The 19517-nt window shown below is 53.4% G+C and overlaps 6 protein-coding genes across 6 annotated transcripts; 2 read left to right on the top strand and 4 right to left on the bottom strand.

Moving 5' to 3' along the window:
• Positions 1-556: 556 nt before the first annotated feature.
• On the bottom strand, positions 557-3701 carry A1O1_04353 (uncharacterized protein; the record flags this gene model as incomplete). Its single annotated transcript, XM_007725247.1, has 2 exons — positions 557-3532; positions 3591-3701. 2 exons carry the CDS (start codon positions 3699-3701, stop codon positions 557-559), a joined length of 3087 nt encoding a protein of 1028 aa, XP_007723437.1.
• Positions 3702-4250: 549 nt separating this feature from the next.
• Positions 4251-8894, top strand: A1O1_04352 (uncharacterized protein; the record flags this gene model as incomplete). The annotated part of the gene is made up of 3 exons (XM_007725246.1): positions 4251-5142; positions 5194-5215; positions 5267-8894. The coding sequence occupies 3 exons, from the start codon at positions 4251-4253 to the stop codon at positions 8892-8894; spliced, it is 4542 nt and encodes a 1513-aa protein (XP_007723436.1).
• A 1972-nt stretch (positions 8895-10866) lies between these two features.
• A1O1_04351 (uncharacterized protein) lies at positions 10867-11088 on the bottom strand (the record flags this gene model as incomplete). Its single annotated transcript, XM_007725245.1, has 1 exon — positions 10867-11088. One exon carries the CDS (start codon positions 11086-11088, stop codon positions 10867-10869), a length of 222 nt encoding a protein of 73 aa, XP_007723435.1.
• Positions 11089-12977: 1889 nt separating this feature from the next.
• Positions 12978-14750, top strand: A1O1_04350 (uncharacterized protein; the record flags this gene model as incomplete). Its single annotated transcript, XM_007725244.1, has 1 exon — positions 12978-14750. The coding sequence occupies one exon, from the start codon at positions 12978-12980 to the stop codon at positions 14748-14750; it is 1773 nt and encodes a 590-aa protein (XP_007723434.1).
• Positions 14751-15640: 890 nt separating this feature from the next.
• On the bottom strand, positions 15641-17350 carry A1O1_04349 (glucose-6-phosphate isomerase; the record flags this gene model as incomplete). Its single annotated transcript, XM_007725243.1, has 2 exons — positions 15641-16799; positions 16851-17350. 2 exons carry the CDS (start codon positions 17348-17350, stop codon positions 15641-15643), a joined length of 1659 nt encoding a protein of 552 aa, XP_007723433.1.
• An 858-nt stretch (positions 17351-18208) lies between these two features.
• A1O1_04348 (uncharacterized protein) lies at positions 18209-19069 on the bottom strand (the record flags this gene model as incomplete). The annotated part of the gene is made up of 2 exons (XM_007725242.1): positions 18209-18777; positions 18844-19069. 2 exons carry the CDS (start codon positions 19067-19069, stop codon positions 18209-18211), a joined length of 795 nt encoding a protein of 264 aa, XP_007723432.1.
• Positions 19070-19517: the final 448 nt, after the last annotated feature.

The raw sequence follows: 19517 nt of genomic DNA, 5'->3' as shown, positions 1-19517 counted from the left end.
AGGACTGCGACCAGCGGCTCGCGGCTTAATAGCACATCTGGGGTGCAGTGTATGATCTGAGTTGGCCAGGCAGATAGATACACAATAGATATACGTATTACCCACATCCTGCTGAACAAAGCAGTCGTTCGTCAATCCTATCTCTCCAAAGGAAAGGCCCGTAAGACTTGCAGGCGAAGAACCTTCCTCCGACCTAGTAGTGGACAGACCGCATCGTCAGCTGGCGGCTTGACTGAGATCGTCTATCAAGAGACATGGGGCGACGGGCCAGACGGATTCATGGATCGCTCGCTCAGCAGATGGTGGATTGATAGATTGATCTCTTCGGCCGTGGTTGTCTTCCTCTTCAACAATCAATGCAAGCCCCGAGCCAGCATGTCGTGCTTCAGACTATAGAGCCGATGAAGCGTTGTGCCACGATCCATCACAGTAGATGACGACAAGTCTATTGTGAGTGTATAAGTGCCCAACGTGAAGGTAACTACCTACGCAGGTGAACAATCCAACGGGGCAGATCCTTGCTTGGAAAGTCAACAATAACGCGACACCCTTTCTTTTATCTCGCACTTCGCAGAAAATCCACCACTCCGCGCGTATAGCCAACCAACTGGCTCAAGCGCCTTTCTTCCTTATCCAGCACGGCGCGCCAATCGAGCACGGCGTCGTTGAGTTCCTGGACTTCACCTATGAAGTCGCCGTGCAGTTTCAGGAAAACACTCATCCAAGTGTTGACCAGCTCGAAGGACTTTCTCAGCGCGAGTTGGCGGGTCAAGGCGCGCACAAAGATAGGCATTTCATGCAATGTGAGAGAGCGGATCTCGAGATCCGCAGCAGAAGGAGGCAGCGCCGCCAGATGGTCTGACAGGAGTGACGGGTCGTGGCGAGGGTCTGATGCGAAGTCCTCGAGGATTTTGGTGACTTGAGAATAATGTCCGGGTCCTTGTCCTTGCGCGGTTAATGCCAATCGCGAGATGCGTGACCGCTCACTTTCGTCGACCGGGTTCTCCTTCTCATGGGCCCATGCTGCTTGTTGAGAGGAGTCGTCGCCGCCGCTTGTGACGCCATTTGTGAGACTGGACCCGAGGAAGAAAGGGGCAGCCTTGGGCTTCTCGGGAGGTTGGATGGGTTTGTTGCGTTGGCGGATACTGTCGAGGTTGAGCAGTGTCTGCCATCTCGAAGCAGGGACCAGGGAGAGCGTGAGGAGGCTTTGGTCTAGTTGGTCTATTTCGGACGAGGCGTCCAGGGTCTCTATTGGGACATCGTCTTCGGGGTCGGCCTCGATGGCCAACTGGCTCGCCGCTTGGAATTCCGCGGTCTCGCTCAAGTCAATAACGCCGTTCACATCGTCGATCTGTCTCGTGGGGATATGCGCGAACAGAGCCTTGTTGGTCCAGATGTTGATCCCGCGCGCTCCGGCGTGTGCGGTGGCCAGGAATTCGCCGGTGCTGGAAAAGGCGACGCCGGTGCACGTGGCGGTCTTGAATGCGTCAACGAGATGGCCTGTGGCCAGGTCGAAGACGCGGACGACAGAGTCCATCGAGCATGTCACGACCCAGCGGCCGTCGTGGGAGAAGCAGAAGTCGTAGATCTGCCCGACGCAGCCCCACAGCTCGCGCACCGTCTTGCGAGTTTCAATGTCGACGATGCGGATACACAGGTCGTCGCAAGACAGTGCCAGCAGGCCTGAGACGGGGTTGTAGCGCATCGCTGTCGGCGTCGCACCAGTCATCACGACTTTCTCTAGAATCTTGCCGCTGGAAAAGTCCCAGTAGATGATCGCTCCGTCGAGACTGGTCGAGACCATGGTGCGGTTGAGGTTGTCGACAATCACTCCCGTGATGGCATCTCGATGACCACGTACAGACGGCGTCGTCGCCCGGTCTGTTTGCATCTGTTGGATTTTCAACTCCTTGGCCTGGCCGGGCTTGAGGCGAGGCGGGTAGCGTTGACGATGCGCGCCGGACTGCAGATTGAACATGTCGAGACTGCCGCCTGCCGACCCGACAATTGCAAAGGTGCCGCAAGCGGTGATGGCCACACTCGTCACGGGGGTGTGGTCGCCGGTCTCGAACGCCCATCTGCCTGCCTTTTTCCGGCCCCAGGACCAGGTCCGCGCGAACTTGTCGTCGGCATGGGCGGTGACTATGCTTTCCCAGCCCGTCATACTGACTTCTTCGGCGTTGGCCGTCTTGGTATTCGTCCACACGGGGCCATTGACAGTGCCCATTCCGCCGTCTCGGTTCAGTGAACAAGCCATGTCTATGATGGGCGGAGCTTTGAAGTCCTCCACCCCGGACGCGTCGTCGCTGAGTAGTCCGGCCTTCCGAGCTTTGTGCTTCACGGCGCCTTGACTCAATTCTGTACTTTGGCCATCCTTGCGCAGACTCAGCCCCCACAAACTTCGGTCTTGGGCCGCTGACAAAAGCCATTTGCCGGTTGCGTCCGAGCCATCGGAAGCGGCTGGGAGGAATTTGAGCTTCGTCACTGACGCCGCATGTCCACTTCTTTCGTGCAGCGGCCGTGGGATGGGAGAGAACGGGTTCTGATCGAATACCCACGACCGAAGAGCATTGTCCAGGCCAGAAGATATCAGCACAGCCTGGCCAGGTAGGAACTCGACCTTGTTCACGCCGGTTCCTTGTCCAAGATTGGATGTTTCGTGAGCGCCTCGCACCACGCCGACCACTTTACCGCCACGGTTCAGGTCCCAGAGCGTGATGTCGCCACTCTCGGTGCTGGAAGTTGCCATGACACCGTCCTTGCGCCCGTCCTCGCCAGCACCCATGCCATCGGAGCGGAAACTGATTGATGTGATTGGCTTTTTGGTGTTCTTTTGATGCAGCTCGAGAACAATCTCATCGGCTTCCACGTCCGTAATGACCAAGGAGCCGTCGGCGTATGCAACCGCCAACAGGCAGACGGCGGGAGCGGGCGCGAGCGCCGTCACTGAGCCAGAGCCGGCAGAAGGAGCAAGGATGGTGTGTACCAACCGACCAGTGCTGACATTGTAGATTTCGACCAGTCCGTCTCTTCTCCCAACGCAGATTTTATTCAGCAATGTCGGTAATGTGCAGACTGGCCCGGAGAAAATTCCACCCACTCGACTATCGATGGATGTCGAGGATGGCTGAACCGTCGTGTAATGCGCGTAGGAATCACTCTTCCAGACTTCAATTGCTTCGGCTCCACAGCCCACCACCCACGGTCCAAATATCACTATTTGCACAATCTCTTGAGGGTGTGTGTCATGGAGGCCTAGCTCTGCGATCAAATGTCCGCGTTTGAACACCCACAATCCCCGGGGTTCGTGGGGCTGGGTTCCGCCCCAGGCTGCAAAAACTCGATCACGGTGAGCGCATGTCGCAGTGATTGGTTTCGGACATTGTGGACGGCTGAGAAAGACAAGGTTGAGGCCTCGTCGCAGATCGTAGGTGTGCAGACTATTTCCGACCGAGGTGGTGATCTGAAATGTAGTTTTCCCTAGAGGAACCGATGTGAACGGGACTCTCGTGGGAGAGACGAGCCCGAGGGTCTTTAAACAGCTGGTCAGTGGGAAACTTCCAGTAAAGCAGGACTGGGGGAATCATTACCCTGAAGGGAGCGAAAAGTCGGGAACTCGTGGGAGGCTTTTTGTTGCTGGTCGTGACTAGGTCGTCCCTCCGTTGCCTTTTCGCAACAGGAAGTTCAACAGCATCTTCCATGACGAGACACACCGGATCCTCAATATCTCGGAGGTCTGGTTAGAGGAAAGTTGCCATTGTTTGCATTGGAGGAATTGTGGGTGGTGAAGAATTGGACATTATTTACTACCATCGTCGCTATACCATAATTTTTTTCTGCCTGCGCCATACAAAATGCTCTCCGTCTCCAACTGCGCATGACGTCGCGTCTCTGCAGCAAAACTCGCCCATTCTCGTATCTCGAACGACTTCTCGATTTCCCTTTTCGTCTCTATCTCATTAATTCGCGTCCACTCAACCCTCCGACTCCCGTGTTGCATGCCTCCTTCTCGAATCGCTATGGAGACAATGTCTTGAAAACCTAACAGTTTGCATGGCTCGGACCCCGGAGCAGTCTTCCCCGTCCTCGACTCAGGATATCCCGCCTCGACCGTGTCCCATCCAATGCTGAACCCGGCTACATGAGCCTGGTTACTTCTCCACACACTCTGTGTCCCGCTTAACTGCGGTACCTGCATCGCCGTCTATCCTCCCATACCACCATTGCCGTCTTCGAGTCCTCCGCCAACGATGGATCCTCACTCTCCTCTCCGGCGGGCTCCAACGAACACCTCCGACACCGACCTCGACGAGGCTGCTTCTCTCTCCGCCGTACAATCGACCGCCTCCTCCGTGACTTCAATCCGGCCCTCTCTTCCGACTGGTCGCACCCCATCTACTCATTCCTTGTTGGCAGCCCACAAGAGCACCGATGGTCGAAAGTCCGCCCATGCTGAGACCACGCGGGCTTCCGCAGATCGCTCCGGTACCAGTATGCCACCCCCTGCCACCAAGCCCATCACAGACAGAAGGTTCTCCAGTTCGATCTCTTCCATCCGGTCCTTCAGGAGATCCGAGGATGGCCCTAGAAGCCCGCCTGGTTCTATCAAGAGCTTTGAGGTAGAAAGGCTCCCATTTGGGGCCTCGCCGGGACCTCAAACTTCCACCACTGCTCTTGATCCTACTGTGGTTACCACCGCATCCACTTCACGTACCTCTGGTTTGCCTCTGCTTTCGACTCCCGCCAGTTCCCCGATCATTCCTAACCAAACAATTCTAGTGTCAGGATTTGCTTCTCACGGTAATGCCCAAGCAGTCGTTCCACAAAGTGAGCCTTCGCTTCCCGCCGGCCAGACGCTGGGGACTCCAGTTGAACCCGATGGGACCGAAACCGCCTTGCCCACGAGAGCCCCTCGAGTCACCCAGCCTCGTTCCACGTCTTCGAATCGACGTTTGAGCACCGCTGGATCTGCACGAAATGAAAGCGTGGGTGCCGATCATAAGGCGCCATTTGGCCGTATTGGAGTGTGTGCGCTAGATGTGAAGGCCCGGAGTCGCCCCAGTCGACAGATCTTGACCCGGCTGCAGGGAGATGGCGAGTTTGATGTCATCGTCTTTGGCGACAAAGCGATTCTCGACGAAGGTAGGCATTGCTACTTTTCTCCATTGTGATTACAGACACTGACTGTTGCAGACGTCGAGAACTGGCCGATATGGTAAGTCCCGTATTCAGAGGCGGACAAGGACGTCCTATTGACGTGAGCAAGTGATTATCTGATATCCTTCTTCTCGGACGGCTTCCCGCTCGATAAGGCTATTGCATATGCCAAGCTACGCAAACCATTTGTGGTGAACGACCTCCCCATGCAAAAGGTTTTGTGGGACAGGAGACTCTGTTTGAAGATCCTGGACCAGATGCATATCCCAACCCCCAGGCGTATTGAAGTCAACCGAGATGGCGGCCCAAAGTTGGAATCCGCCGAATTAGCACAGCACGTCCGCGCCTTGACGGGCGTGGTCCTTGAAGGGCCAGAAGACGGTACCGGTGGAGGCGCTCCTTTGACACAAAAGGTCGAGCTCGTAGACGAGGGCGACACCATTGTCGTTGATGGAAAACACTTCAAAAAGCCGTTTGTCGAGAAGCCGGTCAACGGGGAGGACCACAACGTCATCATCTACTTCCCCAAGAGCCAGGAAGGCGGCGCTCGACGATTGTTCCGGAAGATAGGCAATAAATCCTCAGAGTACGATCCCAACCTGATTGTGCCGAGGTCCCTCACGGAAGAGAACAGTAGTTATATCTACGAACAGTTTCTGAGGACGGAGAACTCAGAGGACGTCAAGGCATACACCGTCGGTCCCAACTACTGCCATGCTGAAACGAGGAAGTCTCCAGTGGTTGATGGTTTGGTCCGCCGAAATACTCATGGAAAGGAGCTACGATACGTTACCAAACTCAGCGAGGCCGAGAGGGAAATGGCATCCAAAGTTTCTCAAGCCTTCGGCCAGCGCATCTGCGGTTTCGATATGCTGCGAACCGGCACCGCAAGCTACGTGATTGACGTGAACGGTTGGAGTTTTGTCAAAGATAACGAGGACTACTACAATGATTGCGCAAGAATTTTGAGAGGCATTTTCCTGGCTGAAAAGTTCAAGAAGGAAAATGGCATACTAGACGAGCAGACGTCTGAGATAGGAGCCGATGGGTCTCACCACCGCCGGCACGGTACTAATCACTCGCATCGTTCAGCACTCAAGACGATCCTCAGATCGCCTAGCATGACGAAGCTCTCCCAACACCTGCCATATTCTTCACGGCATCACGCAGGGAGTATTTCGACATCGACAAAGACATCATCCGCGACGACTCCCTTAAGCTCGCCTCCAACCATAGAGAAGGACTCGAATGCCGCTGTTCCTCCGGCTACCATCGACAATGCAGATCTTCTTCCTCCCCCAAAACTTGCATCCTCGGCCCCGGCGGGGCTATCGACAGAGCCAATAGTCCCCATCAAACAGCCGGAGGAGGTAGCACCACTGCCAGCATCGAAACATTCCTGGAAATTGAAGGGAGTGGTCACAGTCATCAGACATGCCGATAGAACTCCAAAGCAGAAGATCAAGTTTACAGCCCATTCGCAAGTGTTTGCGGATCTTCTGAAAGGACATCACGAAGAGGTGCTACTCAAGGGCGAGGCGGCTCTGGCAAGTGTCGAGGCAGCGGTCAAGATTGCACAGAAAGAAGGCCTTGAAGACCCGGATAAGTTGCGAAATCTACAAATTGCGCTTGCTAAGAAGGGCAAGCAGCCTGGAACCAAAGTTCAGATCAAACCGATGTTCCGAAAGAGAAAGCCCGAAGAGATGACCCAGGCGTCAAATGATGCTCTAAGAGCCACCAGTCCAGACGGGTTGGCTGCAGAAGCTGAACCTTTCCATTTGTCAGAATCTCCCTCCACCGAGCGAGCAGGGTCCATCTCGGACTCCAAGGACCTGGGGCGAATGCAGGCAAGGAGCGACTCAATATCCGGGACGACCTTCTCTCGCTTCTCGGCAGCAGAGAACGATCTCGTCCTTGATAAATTACAATTGGTAATGAAGTGGGGAGGCGAACCTACACATTCCGCTCGATACCAATCACAAGACCTGGGCACCAACATGCGCGACGACTTCAAACTCCTCAATCGGGAGCTACTCGAGGATGTGCGCATCTTCACAAGCTCCGAGAACAGAGTGCGGACCAGCGCACAGATCTGGGCCGCTGCCTTTCTCGATCGCCAGGACCTTCCGGAAGACTTTATCACCGTCCGGAAAGACCTATTGGACGACTCGAACGCGGCGAAGGACGTTATGGACAAAGTCAAAAAGAAGCTTAAGCATCTCCTACGAGAAGGAAGTGTTCCTGAAGAGTTTGCATGGCCGAAAGATGTGCCCGAGCCGTATGCGGTGATGCAGACCGTCATTGAGTTGCTCCGATTCCATCGGCGGGTGATGCGGCACAATTTCAAGAAGCTCGCAACGGGAGCCACCGCTTCCCTCGCTGCTCTGAAGGATTCTGCGGAAGGCAAAGATAGCAGCAGCCAGCCCAAAGAATATGTCAGTGTTGCCTCCATCCAATCTAGGTGGTGTACAGGAGAGGATCCCGACTTGTTTAAGGAGCGCTGGGAGAAATTGTTTTCCGAATTCTGTGACACTGAAAAGGCCGATCCTAGCAAGATCTCGGAACTGTACGACACCATGAAGTACGATGCCCTGCACAACAAACAATTCCTCGAATGGGTCTTCACTCCAAGCCAATCACTATTGGAGGAAATGGCGAAGGACGATAGCATTCCCTCTTCGAATCCTCAGCCTCCGCCTGAACCAGAACGAAGTGATGAACCCTCTGCTTCAACTGGCATTGGTCGTCATGAAAGTATGGTCTCGTCTAGTGGGAGCATTCATGAACGGCATAGCTTCGCCCAGAAGATTGGACTTAGAAGACAATCCATTCTGAAGCAGCCACTTCCCACGCCGCCTCTCATGTCGTGGGAGCAGGGTGCCTCATACTTCAAACTCTTCACCGGTTCCGGGGACAGTCGGTCTATGGTGGACCAGAGACTGAGCCGGCTGAGAGAGCTCTATCGGTACAGTAAGATCCTCTTTGACTACATCGGCCCACAGGAATATGGAATCAGCAACGACGAAAAGTTGGAGATTGGACTCCTGACATCCCTTCCATTACTCCGAGAAATAGTTTCGGACCTGGAAGAACTGCAAGCCTCTGGGGACGCAAAGTTTTTCGTGTATTTCACCAAAGAGTCGCACATTTACACGCTGCTCAACTGCATCATGGAAGGCGGCATCCACACCAAGATCAAGCGGTCCACGATTCCCGAACTCGACTACCTGTCACAAATCTGCTTTGAATTGTACGAAGCCAAAGACGCCGAAACGGACGAATCGACCTATTCGATCCGCATCTCCATCTCTCCTGGCTGTCACACCATCGACCCTCTCGACGTCTCCCTTGACTCTAAGCACGCCATTGGAAGCGCGCAGAGACGGTCGTTGACAGACCACCAGGACTGGAAGGAGGTGATTTCGACCTTGAAGGCCAAATTCAACACCGTGCAGCTGCCCAAGTCGTTCCTCGCCGTCAATGTGAGTTACAAGCATGAACAGGAGGCGCAGAGAAGAGCGAGCTTGATGCAGGGCGAAGCGGCCAAGGCGGCCGCCGCGGCGGCGGCTCTTGGGGAAGGTGAGGAGGACATGCAGGTAGACGAAACCATGGCAGACGTCGGCCATGATCAGTCCAAGGATGAGGCGGACGAGGTGGCGGGGAATACAGTGCCGATCGAATTGCCTTCCTCTGAAACAACCACTGACGTGGAGATGTCTCCCAACCCTCCTTCCTAGGCGTCGACATCGACATGGTGGTGCGGTGTGTCGAAAACCCGAACAGCGATGGACGGACAAGAAGAACGAGTTATGCTTCGTGTGTGAACTCGACATTGCAAGGCTGGAGAGAAGAGGAAAAAGCGGCGCGCAGAACAATCTTCCCCGTTGTACACCTTGCTTTGTATATGTATATGTTCGTTGGTTGGTTGCTCGCTTTCCGAAAGAATGTTCCGATTGTTGTCTCATCACCTCTCCCCCCTTCTTTCGGTACGCCACACAGCGTGCAAGAAAGGGGATTAGTCGATCAGATGGTGCGTGAATGGCTTTGTACAAATCGGGGCAAAGGAGAGGCAAGACAATGCCAGACAAGAGGTCTGTCTGGCTGTCTCTCTTTCTGTCTGTTGGTATGATTGATATTGTACAGGTATAGAGTTGACGGGTTGTTATCAAGAACAGATGAGCATGGATCCCCAGACCTGACGAGGGATATGTTTGATCCGGTCCAGCTGGACTGGGCTGGGCTGCTGGGCGGCAGGTCGAAATCCAGTACTGCATGTTGAGACTTATTCAGCTATGGGTATACGTACGTACAGTATAGCATAGATAGATAGATGTCTTAGCTGGCTGTGTATACAACAGACCTACCTATAAAGACACCCAAGGCATGTCCAGTGAAAGCAGGAATAGAGAAACTCATTGTGTTTGATCACTAGATACATGCCCCGGTCTACGTACAAGCAAGATGAAGATAGTTCACCCTCTTAGACGAAGAGAATGATACAGTGGAGACGTATCTCGTGTGCAACAGGGTTTCCCATCTCCCGCAGCCAGTGATGGAGCAAAGATAAAGGTGATATGAATAGATTGAAGTCTGGAGATGGTGGAAAATGCCATTTGATGTCAAATCTTTCTTGAGTATATGAATGAATCTATCTATTTTCTAGAGTTGCAGTTCTAGTCTTATTCACCCCTCTAGGCGTCGGCACTGTTGTAAATGTCTAATGCCTCACCTCACCAGTCTATTCGAGACACCTCTTCCCCGGACAATGTGCCAATATAATCGATCCAATCCGATCCGTCCTGACAATGCTTCATCGTTTTCCACGATATCTGCTGTGAGCAACCAGCTACCTCCAGTAGAGACCATGAATGATGAGCTCTGTTCATCTTGTTTCTGTTTGTTGGCTTTGGAAACGTCGCCCTCTTATCTCCCTAGGATTGGGCTGGGTCCAAGTCTGTTATGTATTGTCGGAGCCGTGTCCATGATTCTGATCTCTGGTCGATGGAGCGTTCGGTGGCCTCAGCGTTGAATGTGCGCATTGCCGATGATCCCTGGAGGGACCCCGGGTCTCTAGAAGGGCGGACAGCAGTTGTGCAAACCCCGGGTTTGCGTTGAGATGTCCCAAGGCTGGTATTGTGCACTGGCCGACCGAGTGCAGTCGAAATGCCCAGGGATTGGCTCCGAGGTCGACAAATATAGTAAGCGTCCACCGATGGTCGTGTTGTTCGTTGGTCGGAAACACCTCATGCGGTCTTGCGACGCGCCCTCAGGTGTAGAGTTCGAGTCGTAGGGCTTCTGGAAGGTTTTCACGCGCGTGTGACTGTGTCCTGTGGGACCGGTGTCGAGGGAGCTTGGACAGTGGGTTGCTTGACCGTACGAATCGTTCCAAAATTGGTCGCATGGATCATGCTTGGTATCGACGCTTTGAGAAATTCCCAGAGGACATGCGAGCGAGTTTCGGGAGATGTTGATCAGCGTTTGTCGGACCCTGGGCAGCAGAAAGCCGTGGCCGACCCTGAAAAATTCAGGTAGAGATTGAGTATTCATATTTCGTGTAGGGTGCATCCAAAAACTGCCAGGGAGAGGTTTGGATGGACACAGTTCGGTCCGGTAAAGGACTCGTGACGGGCTTGATTGAGGCCATTGTAAGAAGAAAATTGTCGAAGTTGTCAAAGAAAGCGGGTTATAGTTTCGTGATTCCCCCTCGTCCTAGTTTGTTTTGAGCCCGCTGAATGCTTCCTTGATCTCCTTGATTTCCAGCATCCTGCCTTTCTCCATCTCTTGCAATAATCTGATGTTCTCCTGCTTCAATTCCATGAAATCTTCATCCAGTTTGTTGTGCCATGGGTAAAGGACGAAGACCTGGAATGCGAGCGCAGTGGTCGCAATCAGGAAATTTGTAATGGAGAAACGGCGAGCGACGGCTGGCATGTTGACGGCTGAGTTGTTCTACTGGACTGTAGATAGATTGGGAATGAAGGGAGGATGATTGTTAACAAAAGTCACACGACAGGAGGAATCAACTCTTTTGGTTGGAGAGGCACTGGAGAACAGACTGAGTGAAAACAATGAGCACGAACGGTCCAAATTGGAAAACGAGAAAAAAGAGAGCCAGAGGGAAATCCAATCTTACGGCACATGCCCGCGCCTTATGAGGAACTCGCTGTCGACCCGATACCGGCAACTTCAGTCGTGGTGTTGGCACTCTTTCTGATGACCCGTGACAGAAGTGGAGGGTCTCTGACCATTTGTCTCGGCGTCTATTGGTTGTGACGGAAAAGCCAGAGGCTCGCTTAGAGCAGAAGGAGCAGTTGGGTAACCGCCGCCATCTCGCCAGGGCACGGCGTCTGAAATGGGTCAAAGACGATCGGACATTGCCGGAAGAAAAAGCGATTAGCTCGTGCGGCGGGCGGGATGGCGGCAGGTCTACCACCCTAGTCTGAAGGGATGGAGAGGTCTAGACTCAGCTGTGGGCGGACGGTCGAACTGGAGGTATTTAGGTCGGTGGCGTCTGTGATCTGTCAGACATTGTGTGAAGGTCGACTCGACAGCCACGACAGCCATTTCAAGTCTATCTTTACTGTCAGGAACCTGAAGGATTGAGAGAAAAAGGCGCAGGAGGAAAAGAAACGCAGAGACGCGGGGTCCAAATTGCCAGGAAGAAGAACCACGTGACTTATAGGCGCACGTGAGACCGAAAAATCCTCGCCGGAAGAATGATGATCCACCACCGAGTACCAGATCACCTGATGTTCATGTTTCATTTTCAGGGGCTTCGCTTCGAGTTTCTTCGACATGCAGAAACACCAAAGACCAAACACGCCCTTTGTCTACGCTCCCCCACCGGTCCCCAGTCAGCTTCGAAACCGTTGCTGTGTCTAACACATCTAACACCTAAGCGACCCCTTCAGCCCCGTCCACACGCTTGCGTCGGCCCTGATGTGGGGGTGAAGCGCCATTTCCGCTCCCACCACTCGCAGCGTTCATCTATGCCTCGACTCTTTCGCTTGTCATGCACAGAGACACAGTAGGAGGTGTTATCTGTACCTCGGATAACCACGAGATAGGTCTCCAATCTACATCACTCCGAACTGCTTTTGATACTGCAGCATTCAGCTCAGAAGACACCGGGACTCTGAGCCCTGCTGCACTGGTCTTTCCTCTGACGTGAACAGTCGACGGATGACCTTGTTGTTCAACATCCCCTACTGTCGCACTGGCACATCCCGCGCCCCTGCCAAGCGAGATCCTCAACTGCCATAACCTGGGACGTTTCAGAATATCCTTTCTTGGTACAACTTCTCACAGTATACACGTATACACAGACACACAGACAGGCGAGTCGCCCTCCCAAAAACGGTGAGCAGTACATTTGCGTGCGTGTCGAAAGCATGATCTCCATCTCATCGCCGTCTGGGCGGTTTCAACCTCGCCTCGGGCGTCTATCGGTAGGGCCATGAAGCCCAATTCGAAACCGTACCTGTTTTGGTCCACGCATGCCACCGAAGCAGAGTCCAGCTTTCCTTCCAAGGTAGGTTTAAACATTCGAACTGGCACCCAAGGGATGCTAGGCATGGCACGGGACGGGACTCAAGCTAATAGTTAACTGGACACTTCTTGCAACTTGAATGTCTTGTTCTTCTCTTCATGTGCGCTGGTCGACTTGTCCGGAAGGACATTACGTTTATTGATTGTTCGTTTACGTTCGAGGCTGGACCTCTATACTGCCCAATACACGTTTTTGTGTGCCGCTTTTGCCGGGCTTTCGCTATTGAAACCCAACATACATTCAGCCTCGTTGATTATCGCGCGTGGACAGCATGTCTTCCAACAAGCGGGCCCGCCACTTCGACAGGTCCAAGATTGCACCGCTCAAGGAACAAACATACTTGTTTGCAGAGTCAAGGTTGACAAGGCGGCAAGGTCCAGGACGGCCTGTTCCACCTTCGCCGGAACTAGATGACATATCATCCGACGAAGATGATTCTGTAACAGACGACGAACAATCCGATGAAGAGGGAGAGGCCCATAACATCAATCCATTCGATCCCGGTGCTGCCATGCGATCAACCAGCTCGAGCATTTCTCAGACCACCTCGACGGCGGACAATCCATTCATTCCCCAGTCGACCGTCACCGGGTCTGCGAGTCGAGCTGACCAAGAGACTCCCTCGTATTCTGCAACCTCTGCAGCCACAGGCACAGGCACAGTCACAACATCGACGACTACGCTTGATCGTCTACCCCAGGTCGCCACCAATGCAGCGTCGACGAACACCGACACTCCCAATCCTACACTGGGGAATTCAAAGTCACCCTATACCGTGTCTGCAATCGTGATAGCGTCAGTTCTGGCCGCCGTCTCCGTTGCGGCTATTGCATATATCCTCTTCCGGTACTGCACACGGCTTCGAGCCAAGATAGCAATCTACCGCGGCCGGAAAGGCCAGCGTCTTTCCGAAGAGGAGGACGGAACCTCTGGGCCACTGGGAATGTCCCAAGCCAACCATCCAGGCGTGGCGGATGTGTTAGGGGAAGGTTCAGTTTGGCTGAACAATTCTTCGAGTACCATCGCCACCACTCCAGCGCCGGCTTATACTAGGGAGAGGGAGAGGGAGAGGGAGAGGGAGAGGGATGTGGCCACCACTCTACCCTCAGCGCCCACTCGAGCTCAAGCAGTAGCAGCCACGCCGGTGCAGAAACAGAAACAAAACCAGAAACAAAAACAAGACGAAGCCAACGATCTTGAAAAAGAAGACCCTTTCGCCGATCAAGCGTCTCTGTCTCTGTCTCGGAGCAACAGCAGCGGGACCATGCGAAGCGTGACAAGCGACCCTCGCCCTCTCCGCGGCGCCATCGACAACGATATCGCCAACCCTCTACCCACATACAGCCGCGCTGGAATGATGAAAGATCCTCCCGACACACGCTCTCAGTCATACGGGACTACCGACAACAACATAAGATCTCATCCAGGCGGCCTGACCAACAATCCACCCACAGTCGTTATTCTGGACCGCACTCAACAACCTCGCCCAACAACCCCACAAAGACCAGCTGCTGTGCCTAGTCCTAGTCCTAGTTTTCCGCCGCGCCAAAGCATCCCTGTTCCGGTCTCGACTTCGAGTTCGATCTCACCCTCGTCTCGTTCGACACATCCAGCCCCTGCTCATCCAGACACCACAGACACCACGCCTGCCTCACAATACTTCCCTCTGTCCATGCCTATGACTCTGCCCATACCTAAGCCTATGCCCTTGCCCCTGCACGTGCCTTTACATTCCCCCAATTCCTACTCCGACATCGATCCCACCTCGGCCATCGAATCTCCAAGAAGCCAGTACCAGCCTCGCATGCGAAAATCCATCACCCCGTCCGAGAGTGTTTCCAATGCACCATGGTCACCACTGCCGCTCCCGCTCCCGTTCCCGTTTCCCATCGATCTCATGCCGCCTGCACTACGCGCCCCCGCGCCCGCGGCAGCTTTCATCAACTCCCGATGGAGCCAGAACTCGTCGAGCATCAATGGACGAACCACCACCCTCACCAACATGGATAAGGGGAATATACATGGACTTGGTAGGACCAATTGACACAGGCACCAGGGCGCGGACAGAGACGGGGACAAAGACGGGGATGGGGTGCATGGTTGACGGTGTACCGATAAACGATACCTCCGCCGACGTCCCAAGAGATAGTCTGCGCGGCACGTGAGACTAGCAAAAATGGGAGAGTCTCGCAGCCTCTTCTTATTCTTTTGTCTCTCTCTCTCTCTCTCTCTCTTTCTTCTGTACTGAAAAGAGACAAGGCCATCACCCGGGATCTTACATACATCAATCGAATCAAGGGGTACCTATCCATCTCATCACGGATCATGCCTCATATAGGTAGAATCAAATATGTTCGTCATGTTCCTCCATAAAGTACATTATAGACTTAAAATGGGTACTTGTATCCTACATATCCTACACTACCTACACTACCTGTCTACAATACCGTTGCACCGCCTGGGATTAGTACTTAGGGTGTATGTACATAGGTATACCTATATATACCCATACATGTCAGGTCAGGTCAGGTCAGTATGTATGTATGTATGTATGTATGTAATGGAAGGCTGGAGAAATTAGTAAGGAGATCCATGTCCTTGATAACTCATTCGTATCGTAGGAATAATGTAGAATTACCAGGATCGAAGGCTAAAGTCGACCTACCTCGGTAGGTAAGGTACATACCGTATCTACCTGAGGTACCAACCTAGGTAGGCCGTCATGAATCGATACCTGCATACCTGGAAGCTATCGTCCTTCCGCCAACCAGCCAAAGAAAAGAAATCTCCTGCGCTCAATCGTTGGCATTGGTTTGTGCTAGAACTACCATGTCCGTGCCCTTCATCTGCTTGGCTCGGCTCAAGCGCTCTCGATTCTTAGAAAAAAGAGTCTCGAGAACGCAACACTCCAGACGCAACCATCTGACGCACCACTCATTTCAGACCGTTCTTGGCCTTGAAAGCAGCCAACAAACCCGCCGTGGAAGAGTCGTGGTCATCACCCGCACCCTCGGTCTCAAGCTCCTTCTGGATATTCTTGGCCAGGACCTTGCCGAGCTCCACACCCCACTGGTCGAAGCTGTTGATGTTCCAGATGGCACCTTCCGTAAAGACCATGTGTTCGTAGTAAGCGATCAACGCACCCAGCGTTCCCGGGGTGATCTTCTCGGCCAGGATATTGGTCGTGGGTCGGTTGCCCAGGAAGGTCTTGTGGGCCACCAACTCATCCGGAGCCCCTTCGGCCTTGACCTGTTCGGGGGTCTTGCCGATCATGAGAGCTTCGGCTTGGGCGAGGAAGTTGGACGCCAGCATGCGCTGATGCAGGCCTCCTTCCACGGGGTTGTGGGAGTTGGCAGCCAGGATGAAGTCGGCCGGGATGAGTTTGGTGCCCTGGTGCAACAGTTGGAAGAATGAATGTTGGGCGTTGGTGGCGGGTTCACCGAAGAAGATGGATCCCGTCGTGTATTTGACATACTCGCCCGTTCGGGTCACTGCCTTGCCGTTGGACTCCATGGTCAACTGCTGCAGGTAGGCCGGGAACCGGTGCATGTATTGGTCGAAGGGAGCGACGAGATGGGTCTGGGCGCCGTAGAAATCCGCGTACCAGACACTCAGGAGACCGGCAATGACGGGAATGTTCTGTTCCAGAGGCGCGGTCTTGAAGTGATGGTCCATAGCATGTCCTCCGGCGAGGAACTCGCGGAAGTTGTCGTATCCGATGTACAGGCACACAGACAGCCCGATCGCCGACCAGACGGAATATCTGCCCCCGACCCAGCTCTCAAAGGGAAACATGTTCTTGGTGTCGATGCCGAATTTGGACACCTCCTCTTTGTTGGTGGACAATGCGACAAAGTGTTTGGCGATGTCGGATTCCTTTGCAGATTGCAAGAACCATTTCTTGGCCGTTTTCGCGTTGGTCGTGGTCTCGGCCGTGGTGAAGGTCTTGGACGCAACCAGGAACAAGGTGGTCTCTGGGTCGGCGTCGTGGAGGGCTTCAGCAATATGCGTGCCGTCGATGTTGGAGACAAAGTGCAGTGTCATGGCTCTGTCACCATATGGCTTTAAGGCTTCCGAGACCATGACAGGGCCGCTGGAAACATGTCAATTAAACAGTACCGACGGTGGGGCACTCCTGACTTACAGGTCAGAGCCACCAATACCAATATTGATGATGGTAGTCAACTTCTTGCCGGTGTAACCTCTCCAAGTACCACTTCGGATCTGTTCAGAGAACTCTTTCATGTGCTCCAAGACAGCGTTGTTCTCCTCCACCACACTCTTGCCGTCCACAGCCATGGGCTGATTCGTGACGTTTCGTAGGGCGACATGATAGACCGCTCTCTTTTCCGTGAAGTTGATCTTCTCGCCAGCAAACATCTGATCCCGCAACTCCTCGAGCTTGGCTTCCTTGGCCAGATCGATCAGGAGCTTGAGGGTTTCTTCGGTCAAGAAGTTCTTGGAGAAGTCAAACAAGATCTCGGAGTTGTCGGCAGTGTTCTTGAACACTCTCTTGAACTTCTCGAACCGTTGAGGGTCTTGGGCGAAGCATTCTTTGAGGACGAGGTTGCGGCCCACCTTGTCGTGGTGGTTAACCAGAGCCTGCCATGCGTTGAGTTCGGTGGCCTGCGAGAAGCCCGGCATTTTGAAGGATGTTCTACGACGGTGTAATGCGGTCTGGGTCTATATTGTACCAGTTAGCCAGCCGGAAGACATTGCACAATGAATTGTGCGTCGCAGTCAGTGAGGAGCAGTGGGTAACTCGTGAGCTGTCTCACGTCGACGTCGACGCCGGTGAGACGCGGGGAGTTGCGGTCGCAGTAGAACAATGCGGAAAGCGAACGGATCTCGCAGGGGAGATACTCACGATCAAGACAGATGGATCAAGGTAGATTGGCGCGGCAGACAGACCGGCGTATGTATGTCTTTAGGAGTTGTACGGTAGAGAGGAGCGAGTCGTGGTAAACGTGAAGCTGAGAAAGATTCTAGTCACGGAGGAGGGGCAGATTTTGTGTATGGATCGACCGGCCGGCGGGATTGACATTGACGCAGCTATGACAACGAACAAGATGATGTAACAAAACCACGCAGCCAGAGTGTGGACTCTCTTCCTCTCTTCTCTCTCTCATCCTTTTCTCCTTCTCGTCCCGGCCCACTGCCAACTGTCACTATCTGCTCTTCTCTTTTGCTTATAGGTTCCACAGCACGTAAATTCCCACCATCAGGACACCAATCATCCCGTCAGCATCCCGCAGCTGATTAAGCAGCCACCAAGCTCTCATCCCAATTGAGAAAGCACCACTGCTTGGGTCTCCGTGCTGTGCCGGTCAAGTAGAACGAACACACTGTTGTACTCATTACACAGCCTCAACGGTGGGACAATTACAAGTAGAGAAAGGTTCTGACGCTACTTCTCCATCAAAATCGAGATCAAGATACATCCCAGTCTATAGTGACAAAGCATATGTGCTTCTTCCATCCCTGTTCCAACCGTTCTCTTCATTATATCCAAAGAGCAGCCATAAACATGAAACAACCCAGGGCAAACAAAGAGGTGGATGATTGGGCGTGCAGATCAGCCGCCGCCCCCTTATAACCACTAATAGGAGGTTTAATGCTCGAGGTAGGCTTGGATGCATTGTAGTTGGTGGCCGCATGCACAGTGACATTGGTGACCGACATTGTGGAAGTGGTGGTATTCAGGGCCACGGTGGTGGAATTGCCGTAGGGCACCATGGAACTCGTGACCGGGAGGCCTGTGGTGGCAGCACTCAGACCGCAACCGGGCGTGGTAGCACTGACACTAATAGTGTTGGTGGTAGTCAAGGTAATTGTTGTCGTATAGGTCGTGGTATTTGAATCAGATGTGGGCATCACGACGGCGACTGGGGGGCCAGAGGTAATCGATGTAGCAGACGAAGCAGCCGTCGACACCACAACACCAGTTGTTGTGACTGTGCTGTTGTTGTGGTTGGCAGCGTCATCATCACAGTCCGGACCGCCACGAGAGCCATTGTTTAGGACGCAGTGTGAGCCGGTGGACGAGCACTTGAACGTCGCAGGGCAGGCGTCTGGACTACAAGTCAGCACAAATATCCGCGGGCAAGGGAACGAGAACAGGAACTTGTTGCACTTACATTGGGTTTGACAGCAAGTCTCACCAGCTTTGGGATTGTAGCAAGCATCAGTTCCACACTGGACATAGTCGGCACCGCAGCTGCTGCAGTCGCCAGCCTTGCTAGGCGCACAGGTCTTTTCATGATAGAATCGAGTAAGCATACCATGCTCCTGCTTCGATTCGGCAGAGCATTGAGCTGCGGTAGCCATGAAGGCCGCAAGGACAAAGGCTGTGATCGAACGCATGGTGACTCAGGTACTATAAGCAAGTTCAGAGATCAAGGAAAGACAGGATTCTGGTTAGTAGATCAGATTGAAACGAAGGTCTGAGATTGCAGCTAGGTGGGGAGGAAGAATCGAACCCATCCAGAAAGGCATGGCGATTAATATTGATGCGTGAGAGGTCTTTGTGCCGAAATTGGAAGCATCAACAAAGGAACGTCGACATTGCATCTTGGACTGTGTGAGCCGCTTTCATGATACTGGAGGTCACACAAGACAAAAGCTCAGACACGGTCGAAGCCGTGGAGCCGATCAATCCCCGGGAGACCAGCCTGGTTCAAGCCTGCCGGAGTCGGAATGCAGTAAATACATTGTTTGCTTGTGCCTGGCAATGAAGCAAATCAAGTCAAGAAGGCGGTTAACAGGTAACCTGATATATATCCCGATCTGACACTCCAGATGGTGGCCAGAA

The sequence above is a fragment of the Capronia coronata genome (assembly GCF_000585585.1).
Source record: "Capronia coronata CBS 617.96 chromosome Unknown acBCG-supercont1.3, whole genome shotgun sequence".
Classification (NCBI taxonomy): domain Eukaryota; kingdom Fungi; phylum Ascomycota; class Eurotiomycetes; order Chaetothyriales; family Herpotrichiellaceae; genus Capronia; species Capronia coronata.
This window is presented reverse-complemented; position numbering and strand designations above follow the sequence as displayed.